At 33.8% G+C, this 20,055-nt stretch overlaps 1 protein-coding gene across 1 annotated transcript in view; it reads right to left on the bottom strand.

Moving 5' to 3' along the window:
• Positions 1-20,055, bottom strand: part of LOC130671063 (homeobox protein Hox-A1a) — a 244,821-nt gene that overhangs the window by 145,721 nt on the left and 79,045 nt on the right. The window contains exon 3 of the mRNA XM_057474753.1: positions 5,921-6,204. Coding sequence (XP_057330736.1) covers positions 5,921-6,204 — 284 coding nt within the window. The remainder of the gene's footprint in view (positions 1-5,920; positions 6,205-20,055) is intronic.

The raw sequence follows: 20,055 nt of genomic DNA, 5'->3' as shown, positions 1-20,055 counted from the left end.
GAAAATGAACCCATTTTTTGAATTTTTTTTGTCCATACTAAAATTCGAAGTCAATTGATGGCGATTTTTTCCTAAATGGTTACTGGTAAAAGTCATGAAAAGAAAACTCTGCAATGACTCGAAGTCTCACTGAGCATGGAATGAAAAGCAATGTAATTGCAAAATCTATCTTCTCCCGCCTCAATCGAGAATTCTCATTGGCCAATTCTTAACTCTACTCCCTCTACTCTCAATCTAGCCATCTCATTGGAGTGCAGGTACCGAATTTTCCCACTCCGCGCCGAACATTCTATAACCTGGCTCTCAGGTATAGAAGGAAGGAATCTGAGATCGGCAGAGCATTAATTCCTAACCACTTATACTGTACGGAACTCTCTTCAAATAGCGAGCAAGGCTATCAGCGACTAACCAACCAAACCCTATTCAAGCGCGCAAGGCTTGTTTAGGTTTACACTATATTTAAATGGTGTATTACCGTACGATGGACGGTATGGCTCAATAAGTTATAGATCAAATTGAATAGAATATAATATAGTGCCGGATAGCTCAACTGGTAGAGCACTCGGCGCGATACCAAGTTGGTCTGGGTTCGATTCCCAGTTCGGGCGATCTATATTTTTCTCAATTTATCTATAAATTGTCTTATTGAGAAGGTTTGCATGTTTAGGTTTCCACTATATTTAAATGGTGTGTAAATTCATTCAAAAAAAAAAAAAAAACAAAAATCAGTAAAATTATCTGATATTTCTCACCAACCAATAGTACTTTTCAGGACTAACGTTCAAGTTGTCTTAGCTCTTCTCAGAGCTAGTTAACTAGATTTTTAGGTCTTGAAAGAAACTTCTCATCTTCCAACAAGCTCTTTTCAGGTCTAGTTAACCAGACCTCCAGGTCAAACGTAAGACATCTCGCCACCTCAACGGTTCTTTCAAGGACCAACTCACAGTTATCTCAAGCTCTTAACGTAATACTCAACGGTCTTCCTAAAGACCATAAAGGGCTTTTTCAAGGCCACCAAATCGATAACATCGTAAGAATTCGTTTCAATCGAGACGATCATACCGGCATACTACTCGATGAACACTTAAAAAATACAATAAAATCAGATCTTTTTCCTCATTTTTCATAGAAAAATTCTGAAATAAATATAAATAAAAATTTTCATGAAATTCAATCAGCCAGAAAACAGATTTTATCTATAAAAATGTGTGCCAAGTATGCATTTATCGTATGAATAAATTTCTAAATCTAAATAACTACCAAGTATCTTAGTGAAACATGAAAATGTAGACTAATTTCTGTTCGATTTAAGTCAATAATTGATTTTTGTTGATTGCTTGTTCAGTGAAATTAATCGAAAAGTTGAACATGTTTTCAGTGCGTCTTAGGTTTCTGAATAATAGATTCGAAACGATTTGCATAATAAATGTCCATAAGAAAGGTGATTCAGAAGTATTTAAAGTATTCAAAATAAATAGAAAGTATTTAAAATTTTTTTTCTAATCGTTTTAAATCGTTTTTTTCTAATGGGGGGTATAATTTTTAGATAGTTTAAAAAAGAAAAATCTGTCTATCGGTTAACCCTGCGGACCAGCCCCAAAACTTTCCGCTGTTTTATAGCTCCTTGAGCTCGGAAACATTGTTGTGAATACATTTTTGAGCTCTTCGAGCTCAAAAATACTTTTGTATCCCATTGTTTTCGAAAAAAACCGTTTTTAGCATTTATTTCTCCCACGATATCTCACGAACGAATTGATCGAGTTTGATGGTTGAGGCGGCAATCGACGTGTTCTTATGAGTTCTAGAGCTGATCAAATTTTGAAACTGTTTGGTTAAGTCGTTTCAAAGATATTCACAAAAAACCGTTTTATGGCATTTCTTTCTCCCGCAATATTTCACGAACGAATCAACCGATTTTGATGGTTGAGGCGGCAATCAACGTGTTTTATTGAGTTCTAGAGCTGGTTAGATTTTGAAGTCGATCGTTCAAGTCGTATCTGAGAAATCAATAAAAAACTAAAAAAAAAATTTTTCCGTAATTCGCCAATATTTTCGAGTTTACTTGATAAAATGATCTGAAATTTTTAGAAAAGTTGATGGCCAACAAGCTCTTTCGATTGCCGCCTTAACCATCCAAATCGGTTCATTAGTTAAAAAGTTATAGACTGGTCACACACATACACAAAAACGCACACACACATACATACATACAGACACTCGGACATCATTCTGAAAATAGTCAGAATAGCTTCCTTGGACCTCAAAACGTCGACATCTGACGAAATTTCAGAAGTTTCATTAGCAACCTTAATGTGAGATTCAAATGATATCCAATTTTTCGACTCCGGTATTTCATTCCCGTTAGGTGACCAACATGGTCTCTTATTACTGTAATACTATAACATTTTAAACAAGAATAATGATTTCGTATAAGAGGCACTGAAAATATGTTCAACTTCTCGTTTCATTTTACTAAACAAGAAATCAACAAAAATCGATTGTTGACTTAAATTGAACGCAAATCAATCTACATTTTCATGTTTCACTGAGATACTTGGTAGTTATTTTGATTTCAAAATTTATTCATCGATCGATGCATAATTGGCACACATTTTTATAGATGAAATCTGTTTTCTGGCTGATTAAATTTTACTAAAACTATTATTTATATTTATTTCAAAATTTTTCTATGAAAAATGAGGAAAAAGATCTGATTTTATTGTATTTTTTAAGCATATTTCAGAATTTAAGCATCATTGACATAGTGTAATATTTTTTTTATGTTGAAAACCCGATTATTTATGTATTTCTTAACAATCAAAATAGTATTAATTGGATTAGAGACAAAGCTGTCAAAAGATATTAGTTTTTAATTTTTTTCATAATGTTGCACCAAACCGAAAAAATGGAAAAAATTCCTGAGTACAGCTGAGCGTGAGAGACGTCTTCTAACAAAGTTTGGTGATAACATGTTTTCAAAAGTGCAGTAAAAAAAAAAGTCATTAATTAATTTCGAATTTTACTATTGAAAAAAAAAAAAAAAAATAAAAATAAAAAAATAGGTTTTTGTTAAATAACTCGAAAACTATTTGAGATTAAGAGCTGAAATTTGTACTCAATTATTTTTAATTGGTACAAAATCAGCCCCTGAAGTGCCGATAGAAATCTCCATGGGGGCCGATTCAGCATGCTCATCCGGCTATTCCCTTTCTAATGGTTTCAGCAAAGTCTAGTTTTACCGAAAATTTAGCAACTACTTCTACAGGAGACAACAAGACAGAAAATAGGATAACTAGATACCGGATTCTATAACATAAATCCAAATATTTTGTCAACAAGGTTAATTCGTTCGAGAGATATCGCGGGAGAATGAAAAGGAGAAAAACGGTTTTTTCAATTGTCATTGAAGTAACTCATTTGATCAACTCCTAAATCTAGACAGCTCTTGAACTCAATAAAAAGCATCGATTACCACAGTGAGCGTCAATATAGGTCAATTAGTTTATAAGATATCGGCGTCGAAAAAATAAAAAAAATTAACAATTTGCCTCGTTTCTTTCAGATAACTCACAAAATAATTGACCAAATGGTCCAAAAATCATACCAGCTCTGTGTCTCTATGGTTTCTGTCAACTACCTCATAATTATATGTAACAAGTTCTTTAGTTTAAATGATATTATCAACAAATCAATTGAAAAAACTCGGCTTTTCATATTTTTCTTGGATATTTTATATATTATCGCAATAAGCTGAGTCAAAATTCACTTTAATCCTTATTTCGATCACTTGCATTGATTTCTTTCTGGATACATTCATTTTCTTAAACATGATGTGAATGAAAATTCAAAAAGCTCTTGTTCATTAATTATTTACGATTCTTAAATTTTCAAACTTCAGCATAAAACGTAATTGGTTTGAGCTTGAAAAGCTCATAAGAAACAATTGCATTCAAGAGTATTTCCGAGCTCGAAAATGTATTCACAATAATGTTTTTGAGCGCAATGAGCTCGAAAACAGCGAGAAGTATTGGCGCAGGCCCGTGAGGATAACCATTGCCTAGATTTTCTTTATATGACTAAAATGCTGTGCAGATCTCAACATATTAGTACTTATAGATTTATCGGAACTTATTATTTCCTAAAACAAATGAGTGAAAGTATTTTATATCTAGCAGACAGAATAGGATTATTCTTAACCAAAAGGGTACTTCTTACTACAAATTAGTGAATTATTACTGATTTGTTCTCAGAGAGCTCAAGAAATTTTTAATAATAAAATTCATCAACTATCCAAATTTGTTTCTTCATAAGAGTTGCCTCCTTTTCTAATGATGATAATACTATAAAATATTGAAAATCTCTAAAACAATTACTATTAAGCCTGCTTAAAGTTTGCTTGGGTAGTATAATGTAATTCTATACAATTCATATTGTTGTTTTGGAGCTCCATTTCTTATGCTTACCAAAAAAATCAAACAAAAGGTTGAATAGGAAAATAATGAAGGAAATCAACAGAGTCGAACCAAAGAAACTTTAACCTATACTTCTGGAGCTATAATGATGTAATGTAAGTACCCGATAAAAAATGTTTAGATCCAAGCATATATGATTGGATCCAAACAGTCAGATATGCTTGGATCGAAATTTTGGCGCGATCCAAGCGGATCCAAACAGATCTGACAATATCCAATGAGATCCAAACAGATCTCACTTCATCCACGAATATATAAGTGTATCCAAGCAGATCTGCGTAAATGTCGATCTTCAACAAAATCTACATAGATTTAAGAACATATATCCAAAGAAGTTTCACTACATTCTCATAAATGCATGTATAAATATATTATACTTTAGGCCATTCTAAAAACTATATCTACTCACATCTTGGATCTTATTGCTATTACTTCTTAATGCTTTTGATGAACATATGTATAATATATATCAAAAGTCAATAGATATTTAAGTAAAAAAAATAGATGAATACTTTAGAAACATTGATACTTTTATATTCAATTATTTATGTTTATATTTAATTACATATAATCAAAAAAATTATGAATATTTTCGTAAACTTCTATCTATTACATGAACTAAATATATTTTATTCACCTTAATCTATATAGTTTAATGTAAATAGATATCATACTACCTGTGTGTAATAATTTATTTTCGAAAATATTTATATCTGCTTGGATGAAAATTTTTAAATTTCGTATATTACTCAGATATTCGTGTATAATTAGACAAAAGAACTCTGTATCTAATGTCTTATTCGCAGTAGAACCCCAACAGTTTGACGACTCAAGAGCCTTACCTGTATTTAAATATTATTGGATCAGACCAGATATGACTACATATAGACACACATCTCTGGATATAGTCATAAATTCTTTCATATACGTATATCTGCTTGGATATGAATTATTTTTGCATCTATATACTCACATACATACAGTTGGATCTGAGCAGATATAACTATATATATTTGGATATAAGCATATCTGCATGGTTATCAATTTTTATATCTGCTTATATATAGTTGGATCTGAGCAGATATACTTACGTATGCTTGGATATCAATCTTAATACATCTCTATATCTGCTTATATGTGATTAGATCTTAGCAGATATAATAATATATGCTTATATCTAGCAAGATCAAATATTTGGATGTATTTGGATATGAACTGATATAACGAGATCCAGACATATCTGATTGGATCCAAATGTTTTTTATCGGGTAATGGATGAAACTAAATTTCGAACTTTTACGATTTTCTTATTTTAATTTTCATTTAACCCTTGTGTGTAACTTTTTTTCTATTGAGTAGTAGGCCGGCTCGAGTGACTTTAGCAAGGACGTTAATACATTTTATAGTGTTTAAAATGAAGACAGATAAAATAATTCGAATAAACGAACCTGTGAGTCTTTGAGTCCCAATCTTTCTGCAAGTTTTTTCCGATCTGGTTTACTAATATACTTTTGAATTTGGAATCTTTTTTCTAGACCCCGCCTTTGAGTATCTGAAAACACAGCTCTTCTCATCATCCCTTTTCGCGGTCTACCACGAGCGCTTCCAGCCCAAGGAAAACATATATTCATGTTTGCTAATTCAGTAATGTTAGGTTGCATTCCATTCGAAAATGTTCCTCCCGCTACTGTAGTGGTCCCTGACATGTGTGGTCCACCTGCTGGATTGGTTACTGCAATTTAAATTTAAAGTTTCAAAATCGTAATGTCTTTATAAATTAAATTCAAATTCAATCGGTATATTATTAATTCATTATCATTAAAATTACTATCAATTATAAAAAAACGATCCAAACACTATTTTTTTTTTAAGATCTTGATATTAAAATAGTAATAACTAAAAAACAATGCGGAATTTGAAAAACTTTATCGAAAGTAATTTGTATGAAATAAAATTGTCTACAAAATGGAACCTGTGATATTTTGTGATAAGTCTGATAGTTTCGCTGGGAAAGTAAAAAGTTCTCAAAACTTACTATAAATTTGACTTCAAGTTTAAATCACTTTTGAACAGACAGATTTATCAAAAAATCATAGTTCTTTTTTGTAGAGCGTTAAGTTTCCTACGAAAACATGTCCTGGGTTTTTTGTACAATAAGTCATTATGGAGATATAAAATTCCGAGCTTAAAAATTTTTTTTTCCCATGTTATTTAAACCGGAAGTCGAATATCGCAATTAGGGAGTACTTAATATTAATAACAAGGGCTCAAATTTTAAGTGGCGTCTTCTTTTATCCTACTGAAACTTGTGAGAGTGTATCTTTAATAAAATAAAAAAAAATCGATTTTCTTGAATTAGTATAATATATATATATATATATATATATATATATATATATATATATATATATATGTCGATACTATTTTTTTATGTATTTATTTAATTGATCATAAGACAAAGTCCTCTAATGACCATAAAGAACTATAAATTATAGAATACAAAGTGTACATTATAATGACAGCATACAATTGTATAGGTTGTTCAAATATCCGGTCTCCTGTTACATTATTTCTTGAGGAATATAAAAGTAGAAATAAGGCTGTATATAAAAGAAAAAATAACTATAAGTACAAAAAATAATCACAATCAAACTAATGAGTTCTTCTCAAAGTTAATAAGATAACTATAATAAAGTCTCTTGAATTCTGATAGTGTTGGAGCCGTAGTGATAGATGGTGGCAAGGAATTCCAAAAGGCTGTGCCCTGGACGAGAAAGGAGTGTTAATCAATAGTAGTTCGTGGGATGGGCGCAAGAAACGTATCAGTCCTATTGTTGTCCCGATGTCTGGCAACATTATGATTTAATCTTATATTTAGGCACAGCAAGTTATTTTTGTCCAGTATTAACATACCATAATATATGGAACCCAGTAAATATAGTCTGTGATTAATTGGCGATAGCCAACCAACCGAGTCAACACACCAACGTAACGGTGATATCACATCTAGAGAACATGTAACGTAACAAATTCAACGTAAATTTTACGATTTTATCTGATGATATAAATTGGAATGAAAATGGTACGTCAAATTTGTGACGTAAATGTGACATTAAGATCACATGCATGTTATTGACCGAGTGATATCACATTGGAGACCTAAATGTGACGTTATATTTATATCACATACTGACGTTAGCTTTAAATTCTAAATATCACCTCAAAATTACGTAACAAAATCGACTTATAAGTGACATAATCTTGGTGATTCTATTTTATCGTCACATTTAAATCACAATATAATGTTTCGGATATGTTCATACTGTTACAGCACTCTGACATAAAAAATAGTTATATTTATTTTACATCGAAACATTTCATCACATTTACGTAAAAAATTTTACTTTAAAATGATGTACGTATTTCGACGGCATTGCGATAGAAAGAGTTATGCGTAAAAATGATGAATTTGTTATAATTAATATTTTTACATTTAATTTATGTAAAAAATAGTATTTGTTATTGAAACGCGCTGAGGCTTATGTCGAATCGGTGAAGTAAACTTTTTTTTCTATTTATATAAATTTACATCTGTATTTTCATTTGCTTATAAATAATTAAAATCATTATTTTGATTGTTATTAATATATTGATTTTATTATAAGACATTTTATTTGGTTTTTCTAATTTTTATTGTTATTATTCTTATTTATTAAAATAATACAAATAAATAACAATAAAAATAATGAATAAAGTGTCTGACCTGCGAACTCACAGTTGCTGCACAATAAATATTAGTTCAGAAATCCACCGCTAAGAAATTTATGGGCGCGCAGATTGTTCCTCCAAGGATACATATTATCCACCTTTTATACCCCAATCGAATGCACATTCGAGATAACCAGTCTAACGGAAACATTTTTGTCTGGTATCGACCCGTGTGGGACGATACTAAAAAAAAAAAAAATATTTCAGTATCGAGAGAAATGAACAAAACTAAGAACTTGGAGATTTAAAAATATTCGTTAAGAAAAATATGTATTTTCGTATAAAAAAGAGTATGTATGTTTTTCAGCCAATAAATCATATATCGATATCTCTTCTGTTATTTCTTTATGAATTTTTTTTTAATCTAGCAATTATAATTTCTAGCGTATACAAGTGCTCTGTACAATTTAATAGAAAATGATTAGGGCTGTGCGAATCTTGTTCGATTCGAATAAAGTCGAATAGTTAGATTCGATTCGATATTCGAGTCGAATCTCGAATAGTTTGAAAGATTCGAATAGTTCGAATAGTTTCGTAACTTTACCGAATCTTCAGTAAATAGGGGAGCCTAGAACACGAAGGCCCCCCTCAAAAATTAGGTAAATTTATTTTTTATTTTCCGTCAAGTTATGACCTCTATAATTTTTTTATCATATTTTAGGCCAATATGTGATTTGTAGGGTAAAATGGACCACTCGAAAATAAAAATTGTATTGTTTTTCAGTTTTCGTCAAGTTATGACCTTTATAATGTATTTATTATATTTAAGATCAATCCTCGATATGTGGGGCAAAATAGACCACCCGGGAAAAAAAATTGCAACGAAAAAATTATTTTTTTTTATTTTCCGTCAAGTTAACTTTTTCGTTGCAATTTTTTTTTTGAGTGGTTCATATTACCCTGCATATTGCATATTGGCCTCAAATATGATAAAAACATTATAGAGGTCATAACTTGACGGAAAATAGAAAAAATTTTTTTACCTAATTTTTGAGGGGGGGCCTTCGTGCCTTAGGCTCCCCTATTTACTGAAGATTCGGTAAAGTTACGAAACTATTCAAATCTTTCGAATTATTCGAACTTCTTGAACTATTCGAATCTTTCGAATCTTCGCGGGGAATCTCGAATCGAATTCTTCGATACGATTCGCCTCGAAATTAATTCGAAGTTTCGAGTATTCGCACACCTCTAAAAATGATGTCACTTAGAGGTCACTGTTATATAACCTCAGTGTAAAATTTGTATTTTTTCATGACTTCTATGTTATGTAAATATGATATTCAAATAACATCACCGCTATATCATCAATGTAACATGTACGTCACGTTAACATCATATTAACGTTCATTATGTTACGTAACAATGTTACGTAAATGAGTGTGAAATTGTGCGTCACATGTGACTTACATGTTACTTATGTTTTACGTAACCTAATATTTTTGGTTTATAAATGCGACGTTTCCGTTATATTGCCGTGTTCACTGGGAAGATCAAGTCGTGCATTATTAATGTAGGCACAATCGGTATACGTAGAACAAATCTCGCACAGTTGTTGAGTGAAACCGTCAACCTCTTTTCAAATCCTAGATTTAGGTTTGTGAGTACAGCTGCACAGTAATCAAAGACTGGTATTATTAAGCTGACGACTAGTTGATGTTTTAATGACGAGCTTAGGTTGTACGTTGATTGCCGCAGACGAAAGAGTGACCTTGAGACTGTATTACACGTTTTGCTAATATGACCCTGCCATGTTGATTTCTGGTCCAGTATAACTCCAAGATATTTCAAGCTCGTTACAAATTCTGATGGTTTTTCATTGATCACTATCCTAGGTATCACGTGTGTATTAATTAAATTAATATATCGCGCACTACCAAAGAACATCGCTTTTGTCTTGAGTAGATTTATATTGAGTCTATTTTGCTGACACCATGCCGTAATTGAAGTTAGATCTTCATTAACTTTATTGATAGCATCAGCCACATCACTTGGTTTGAAACTAAGGTATATGGTACTGTTATCAGCGTAAAAAATGTATGAACAATAACGTAGGAACAATAACGTAGGCACTTCGAGAGGTCATTGATGAAGAGTGAAAAGAGTAATGGACCGAGTACGCTGCCCTGAGGCACGCGAGTTTTACAATCTTTCTACGACGATATGTTTTTAATATACCGTACTGCGTGTTTTTGCCCAACCAAGTAGGTGAAGAACCAGTGTATAATCTCAGTCGAGAATCCAAGCATATGAAGTTTACGAAGCAGTAATAAGTAATCTTCCGAATCAAAGGCCTTTGGGAAGTCCAAAAATACTGCTGCGGTCATCTGTTGATCTTAATTTGAACATGTTTCTAAAAATATTCCAAACGTTTTCCTAAGACCTTAAAACGATGATGAAAACTCATTCAGAAAATTAGGATGGACACTAAAATCTTTTGAATTTTTTGAAAATCTTCTATTTAAAGAAATTTTTTTTTTTCGTTTCACATCAATAGAAAAAAATGATAAGAACAGCACTTTTGAACCTTGCGCCAGACTCCTGAAAAAAATGTTCACTAAGGCACCATTTTCTGAAATGAAAAAAATACTTTTTTCTTAGATGAATAAAAGCAAAATGAGAAATTTTTTTTTAAAATGAACATTTTTAATAAATACGAAATTGTATAACTACATCAAATGGTTCAATCGTCCCCTTTGCGGGGGCAATTGAACCACCAGTCGGGGACAATTGAACCAAGAGTATTAGAACCACACACGAATCACTTTAATGAATAATTTACTATTCATTACAGCTTAAAACTGAAATTACAATACTTCTAATAAGATTAATTATTTTATAAAACATTATATGTTAAAACAATCACTTTTACAACTTCTATCAATATAATTATTTTTTTTCTTGGTTAGTTTAGCTTTTTTTCACATTCAGTCAAGATGCGCGCGCATGTCTGATGCTCATTCCCCTACCAATTATGGCACAGTGAATTTGAGGGTGGCGTTGAAAACTTGAATAAATTTCCTACAAGACCCTTTTATCATTTAAAAAAAAAAAAAAAATTTTTTATTTTTAACACCCATTAGAAGTAAGTACAAATATTACGTTTTGGGAATTACCCCAAATTAATTAAAAATAAAAATTATTTTTAATTATTTAACCTTATCCAGGCTTGGTCTCATTGGAGTATCAATAGAGCCCCGGTGGGCATTGGTCGTCGATTATTCGATTTTAATTATTTATTTATTTGATTTTCACGATTTAAAAATATTTTCGATGCCGACTCCAATTCGAAAATATTTATTTTTATAATAGCAGGTGAATGGATAGGTCATAGTGTAGGTGAAAATATTGGGGTGCCAATTGGCACCCCAAAATAAGGTTGGACTGATTTAGAATTAGTCTTAGATTTAAATTATAATTATTGGAGTGTAAGAAGCAGACAGATAGATTCGGATTCAGCAGAGTACTCGTCTCTGCTAAGTCCTCCGACTAACTGTTTTTTTTGTCACTGCATAATTATATATTAAAAATTAATAAAGTGTTGCATCTCAGGTTCCTTATGAGAACGACGAGGCAGTCCAATTCTCATCTACGTAGATACTTTATTTTGTCTACGGATGGACTGCGTCGATGTTCTAAAAATGCTTATCAGCGATATTTCCGTTCAAACGGATTAAAACTTTAAATTGAAAAAAAAATTAAATAAATTACATTTATTTATTTAATAAATTTTACGGAAACGTAATAACAAAAAAATCATTTTTTTTTTGGCTTTTTAGTAAATCAACTGCTACTCTGCAAATATCGATAAAATAAATAATGTTGCCAAGGACTTTTTTAGCTTAACGTACACTCAATGACCCTGTAAATTTTTTAAATTGATCTATCATACCGTTTTTCGGGGTGGATCGATCAAAGTTTTGCAAAACAATTCTAGGAACATGTTTTGTTTCTTTAATTTTGTAATCATAATCACAATGAAAAAATCATTCTTTTTCGACTTTTTTCAAATTTTTGCGTTGGTTACTCAGCAAATGCAAGGAAATGACAAAAAAAAAAAATTTCCAAAAAATCTCAAAAAATAGAAATTTCGAATACAAAAAAACAAGTTTCAATTTTTTCTTTTCTATGATTTTTTTTTATATTTTTCGGAAATTTTTTTTTTTTTGTATATGGCATACCGTAACTCTGTTTTTAGTTTTCCAGTCTCTGTTTTTTTGTTTTTGCTTATAAGTTCTGTGCATTTTTGTTTTAGTTTTAGTTTTAGTTTTGCGTGATTTTGGTGATAATTTATAACAGGGCTGTTTGCTACTCTGGTCGTCTTTATTTAAAGGCGCCACTGGAAGTAATAATAACGGCCTCCCGAAGCCGGATCTTAGATCGTCAGGGTCGTTGTAAAAATTGATTTGTATGAGAAGGAAGAGGAAGGATAATTTATAATTAATTAATTTATTTCACTTTTAACAATTTTAACTTTTATTCATTTAACCTTGACAATATTTAATTATACTTTATAACCTTGTCAACTTTATTACCTTATTAAACCTTATAAACCTAACGTCAACTACTTTTGGCGAATATATACAACTTAATATAAGCCAACTACCTTTGGCTATTACACACACACACACACACACACACACACACACACACACACACACACACACACACACACACACACACACACACACACACACACACACACACACTCACACTGAATCTCCTGGACTATTATACACACACGACTTCTTTTAGCCTGAATTTCCACGCGGTCACCAAGACCCTCTACGTGGCTAAAACCTAAAACTATTTTACGCGGTTACCTTGACCCTCTACGTGATGACCAAACCTTATTTTTAATTATCACTAACATTAATTTTCACTCTTTACCTAAAACATTTTTTTACCATTGTAAAATCCCAATTTATCTATTTCCTAAAATGAAATTAATTTCCACACAATTAATTACCACTTCAAAATCACTAATCAATAACATTAATTATTTATAAACACTAACACTTTCCTTATCAATTTAATTTTGTTAAGCCGGTTTACGATTTATTTTATTGGACCGCTTAACGTTTTTTTCACCGACTCTATATCCAATAGTCAAAACTTTATTATCAATTTTCACGTTTTCTTTCCGATACATTAACGTTCATAATTTATTAATTGATTTATATTTAAATTATTTAACTTAATTATAATTAATTTATCGTATTATTAATGACTAGATAATTTTCACTAGATCGCGATTGATTTTCCGGTGAATGACTCACACAACCTGCCTGGAAATTACAAAGCTAATTATGTTGAGTCCGGTTTTCGATTAATGATTTACACGTTAATAGACACGACAATACTCCGCGGACACGATGTATAACTGCGTATTTAATTAATAAATATCCCAGGAATATTTTGCAAAATACCTAATACGATTTACGTTGATTCCTTTCCCGTCGGTTGTCCAATATTATTTGTCCTGGTCCGATACTTGTCCTGGTTTGTCTATTGTCTTGTGGTTACTTCGTCCTCCCGGCTCTGTCCTCCCGGTTCTATCTTTGGGCGTCTAGATGGTTGCCTGATCCTACAGGCTCTGTCTTGAACGTTTGTTCAGTCTGGTCATTCCGGTCAGCACTGTTCTTTTTCGCCGTTGTCTTGTAGTTTTATTAATTCAGCTCGATTATTTTCGGCAATGGTCAGAAAACTCCTCCCTTAATTGATAATGATCAGGCCTAGCGTAAGAGTATTTTCAATTAGCGCGCCCGGCGACAAGTCGAAAAACTTAATCGAACGCTCGTTTGGGGCTGCAGGTAGGGTAGGTTACTATCTGTAACAAATCACGATTTTGGTTATCTTTATCCTCTTGATGACATGGGATTGTATCGTTTGTTAAGGAATTTTCTAGTAGCTTGTCATCTACATACACCAGCTGATTACAATCGCGTCTTGAGTGACCAACCTTAAAGCATACGTTGCAAACGTCCCTTCTTGAATGTATGCAAGATCTAAATAGATGTCCGTGTATCCCGCAGTTGAAACACGGTTTGGTAAATCTCGGAAAAGCGAGCGAAGCTTTACCAAGCCTTGATTTGGATCTAGGAACTCGTTCGGTCTGCTGGTAACGTTGCTGTGGTTTTATTTGGTCTTGGCTGGCATTTAATTGTGGTTGATAATTCTTGCTGTTAGTTGTAGTCTTGTCTTCCCCGAAGATGACGTCAGTAGGTGGAGATCGGATCATACTGGACTGAGATTTTTCTTGAAGATCTATCGGCATAGTAATAATAGATGGTTGAGCTTCCTCAAGACAACAATTCGCCTCGTTTACAACATTCAGTAAATCCTTGTATGTAGAAACAAATCTAGCAAAGAACAGAGTTCTCAACTCGTCCGTCAGATGATTACGGATACAAGTGACTTGTTCAGCAACTGGTGGAGGCCTCTGCTGATCTCCGTTATTATATGATGGTCAGTTGCAGAGCTTCCAAATACCTTTTTGAACTCTGATTTGAATTGAGAGTAATTGCCCTAACGAAGGTAGTTGACGTCAAATCAGCTTGCTGCAGTTCTTTGTAATATGTAACTGATAGCTTTAAGAAGTTCTTGTTCAGTCCATCTTTCTCTTTTGGCTCTGGCTTCGATTGCATTCAAGAAGTCATTAACTGTCATATCTTCTTGAGGGAAATGCATATTGCCCATTTTCAAGCTGTTCAGAATATTTTTCTATCTTCTTTCATCAGCGTATAATCCACTATACCTGCCTAGATTCTGTTGGAACGCTGGAGTAGAAGCGGGCACCCCCGGCAAGTTGTAAAAACAACTTTCTGCCTGGGGGAAATTCCCTGCTCTTACTCTCTGATGATCGTTATTGAAATCTTGATTTGAAAACGGAATCTGGCGTTGTGGACTCATTTCTTGTTGTTGGATTAGTTGTAATTGCCGTATTTGATCTTGTAAGTTATGCAATCTCCAATCGATATGGTTTGACTAGCTGGATCAGGCTTGTTATCACGATAATTACCAGGTTGATATTGTGGCTGCGGCTGTTGAATTCCGTGAGACTCCTGGTTTTGAGGTCCATAACTCTGAGGAGTATTAGCAGCTAGGTACTCCCCCCTTGCCAAACCTTGACCCATCGGGGCAAAGGTTGAACCATTTAACTGACTTGCAGCTGCTCTCGAGTTTACTAAGTCAATTAGAGGCTTAGCGCATCAAAAAATTCGGTTTCTTATGTGAATAACATGGAAAATAAAAAATTTTTTAGTTTGGAATTTTTTACCTCAACAATAGCTCATTGTACGAATAAGCTCAGCATACATTTATGTAGGGAATTTAACGCTCTACAAAAAAAGTCTCTTATCATTTTTGGATAAATCCATCTGTTCAAAAGTTATTGGAGCTCGGAGTCAAGTTAGAGTAAATTTCGAGATCTTTTTACTTTTCCGGCGAAACTATCGGACTTATTGTTGGATAAGGGATAATGATAATGCGAGATTGCAGTACTAGTGATTTATTATAACTAACTGAAATACAAACTGCAGTAATTAGTAATGCCCTTTGGGCCATAAGTGGGAGTAAATAGGGAAAGGAAAGGTGACGCGTATGCGCTGATGTTGCCAACACTTCTCCTCATCGGCGATACGCGTAGGATTTATTTTGTAATAAATCCAATCAATTTTACCAATGACATTGTCTTCTGTGGCCCGAGTGCTTTGGCTAGTATATCTGCTGAGTTGATTGTCTCCATGAATGACTGTTGGTTGATTTTGCGTTTTATCAAGGAACTCGAACAACTTTCGTATCCAGGTGCATTCTCTCGCGGCCTTTGATAGGGCAATGATTTCTGCTTCCATCGATAAAACCGATACGCATGTCTGTTTCTTGCTTGCTCAGCTAATTACACCGCCAAATAATTTGAATATAAACCCTATGATGGACTTGCGAGATGTCCTGTCTTCTGCCCAGTTAGCGTCTGCATAGCCGACAAGACATTGATAACTAAACACCTGGTTAGCATTTTCGAGTTTTGCTTGTGACAGAATCCTTTCGATATAATTTTGTTGATGGATGAGAAACTCTCCAGCTTCGTTCCGTGAGATCTCTACACCTAAGTAGGAGCTGACATCACTCAGGTCAACAATGCTGAACTTCTGGTCTAATATCTGGATAATGATTTTAATTCTTGAGAGAGATGGGCTAATTACTAGCGTATCATCTACGTAGACCAATAGATAAGAGCGTGTAGCGTTGCCGTGCTTGTATAAGCATGGGTCGCTTTCGCAGCGTGTGAATCCATATTGGTGTAATGTTTCATTTAATTCATCATACCAGACTTTTGCACCTTGTTTGTCCGTATAGGCCTTTGTTAAGCCTACAGCCCCACTCTTCATGATTCTTATCTTCCGTACCCGGTGGTTGTTTCATATAGACAATTTCTTTTAGCTTCCCATTTAGGAAGGCTGTCTTCACGTCGAGGTGTTTTACATGCCATCCTCTTTTTCCAGTGACAGACAATGTGGCTCGTATTGTGGGTCCCTTTACTGCAGGGGCGAAGACCTCCTCAAAATCTTCCCCATACTTCTGGGACTACCCCTGTGCCACGAGTCTGGCCTTGAATCTGTTTATTGAGCCGTCAGTGTTTCTCTTCATTTTAAATACCCATTTGCAGCCAATGGGCTTCTTATTCTTGGGAATGGGTTCAAGATCCCAAGTATTGTTTTCTTCTAGTGCTTCTATTTCTTCGGCCATTGCTATTCTCCACTGTTGAGCTTGGGGTCCCTTCAAGGCCTGTTCCTGGGTTTTTGGTTCTTCATCTTCTCCTTGATGTCTGTTTGCTAGTGGTAAATCTTCAGTATCATAATAATCTTCATGCATTGGGGGGTTATTTTTGTCATCATTAGTTTCTGCAGTGACTTCTACGGCTGGGATTTGTATAGATTCTTCCCCTGATTCCTTAGTTGCTTTCCCTGGTGCATTAGCCTCTGGCGGATTAATTGATACATAAGAATGCAGATATACTACTTCTTGTGTAGTCAATGGCTTCCCCTTCATCACGAGTTTTTTCGGAGAATTTTACATCTCTACTTGTGATAATCCGGCCAGATGATTTTTCCAGCAGTCGGTACGCCTTGGAATCCGGAGAATACCCCACAAAAATGCACTCCGTGGCCTTTTCATCCAATTTCTGTCTTTTCTGTTTGAGAATGTGTGAAAACGCTTTGCATCCAAACTCTTTGAGATGACCTACACTAGGTTTTCTTTTCAGGAGTAATTCGAATGGCGTAGCTTCCTTCTGTCTGGTCGGAAATCTATTCTGCAAGTACACTGCGGTGACTGCTGCCTCACCCCAGTACGTGTCTGCGAGTTTAACGTCTACCAACATTGTACGAACTTCCTCAATTAGGCATCTATTTTTTCTTTCTGCGATACCGTTCTGTTCAGAAGTATATGCTGCCGTGTGTTGAAAATTAATACTTTGATTCCTTAAATGATCCTTTAGTTCCTGATTCACATACTCCGTCGCCAAATCTGATCGAAATGCTTTTGGTTTTCTTCCAAATTGTGTTAAGCTTAATTGAATCAAGTCTTTTATTACTTGAAATTTATAACGAAGTAAATATATGTAAGTGTATCGACTATAGTCGTCAATTAGTGTCATTATGTATCTGCGTTTGCCTGGTGTTTCTGTTGCTATTGGCCCACACAAGTCGGTGTGAATCAAGTCCATTGGTTCTTTTGTGCAGGGTACCGACTTTTTCGGAAACGGTCATTTTGACATCTTACCTTTGATGCAAGATTCGCAAATTTGCTTTATTTGACAACTATCAATCTTCATGTCTGTGACTATGTCATTATTAATCAATTCTTTAACAACGTTGGGATCATGATGACCAAATCTTGCATGCCACCGATGTATGCAATTATTAAGGTGCTGTAATATAGTTGCGAAAGCACATTCCAGAATTCTTAGTTTGTAAACCTGTCCCGGTGCATCCCCATCGCTAATTGCATTACCTTTTTCATTAAAAATAGTCATTCTGTTATCTTTCACCCTTAGTTGGTAACCAAGTTTATCGAGTGACCCAATGGATATGAGGTTACAGTCAAAATCTGGAACGTACAGCACTCGATTTAAATTAAATGGCTGGATTTTTCCTTCTTGAGTCATACATTCTATTTGTCCTTCCTCAATTTCAAATATTTTATACGTCTGTCCGTTCACGACCTTTACTGTGGATGTGTAGGATGGATCTAAAGTGTTAAAAAATTTGATGTCATTACTCATATGACCACTGGCTGCTGAATCCAAAAACCAACTAGCATTAGAAGCTTTACTGTTTGCTACATATGCACGATGTAGTATTAGTTCTCGACTGCTTTCCTCATCACTGTACTCATCATTTTCCAATACTATTCGAGCCTTTTGTCGTCTTTGTCTTCGTTCATTCCACTCGATGTATTATGGATATTCAGATTTATAATGTCCATGTTTATGACAAAAGAAACATTCGATATTGACTTTGCTTACGTTGACTTTCATAGCTGACTCATAATCCTCTTCAGAACTTAAGCTCTTACGCCTCTTATATTCGCTTAATACTGTTGCTTTTACAACGTCTATTGTCAATTCATTTTCTGGCCTTAAAGCTAAGACAGATACTAACGTATGATAGGATGATGGCATGCTTCGTAAAATAATCCAGGGTCCGAATTCTCCGGCACTTTTATTTCCAAGGGTGGTTAAATTATCAATAAGCTCTTGAGTTTTTCCAATGTGTCTCTCCATATCGTCGATCTCCGTAAATTTTAATTGCAACAGCTCAACGATCAGTGTAAACTTGTTTATACCGCTAGCTTTTTCATGGTCGCATTTTAAAGTTTCCCAAGCATCTTTCGCTGTAGTTTTGTTTCGTATATGGCAGATCTGTTAGTCATCCACCAAAAGGGAAATTGTTCCGAGAGCTTCGTCATCTGGTATCTCCCAAGCTTCTATTGATGCTGCTTGACTGGTGTCACTTGGCCTCACTGATGATATTGCTTTCCAGGAGCGTTCTCTTTTTAACAATTTTTCAACTTTAAACTTCCAGCTCTAATAATTACTATCATTCAACTTTACTATTCCGAATGCTACACTGTTACTGTCCGCCATCTTGCGCTGCACAATTTTAACTTTATTTTACTTCAATTGCAACTTTGATTTTTATTTTAATGCACTTTTCTTCACTGCACTTCACTTCACTTTAATTTACTTTTAGTTATAATCTGTTACTGCAATATCATATTCCTGGGCCCATAACCTGTTAGATAAGGGATAATGATAATGCGTGATTGCAGTACTAGTGATTTATTATAACTAACTGAAATACAAACTGCCGTAATTAGTAATGCCCTTTAGGCCATAAGTGAGAGTAACTAGGGAAAGGAAAGGTGACGCGTAGACGCCAATGTCGCCAACACTTATCATAAAATGTCATAGAATCTTTTTCGTAGACAATTTTATTCCCTACAAATTATCTCTGATAAATTTTTTCTTAATTCTGCATCGTTTTCTAGTTATTTCCATTTTAATGCCAAGCACCTAAAAAAATAGTGATCTGATCAAGTTTAAGAGCTTGGCATTGAAATGAAAATAAGTAGAAAACAATGCAGAATTTAGAAAAATTTATCAAAGATAATTTGTAGGAAATAAAGTTGTCTGCAAAAAAGATTCTGTGACATTTTATAGCAAATATCAAATTCGAACACCACCGTCCATCTTACGGCATTAAATAAAAAGTCCGGTAGTTTCGCTAGAAAAGTAAAAAGATCTTGGAATTTA

This window comes from Microplitis mediator, chromosome 7 (assembly GCF_029852145.1).
Source record: "Microplitis mediator isolate UGA2020A chromosome 7, iyMicMedi2.1, whole genome shotgun sequence".
NCBI classification, from domain to species: domain Eukaryota; kingdom Metazoa; phylum Arthropoda; class Insecta; order Hymenoptera; family Braconidae; genus Microplitis; species Microplitis mediator.
Note: the sequence above shows the minus strand (reverse complement) of the source record. Positions and strands in the feature narration are given on the sequence as shown.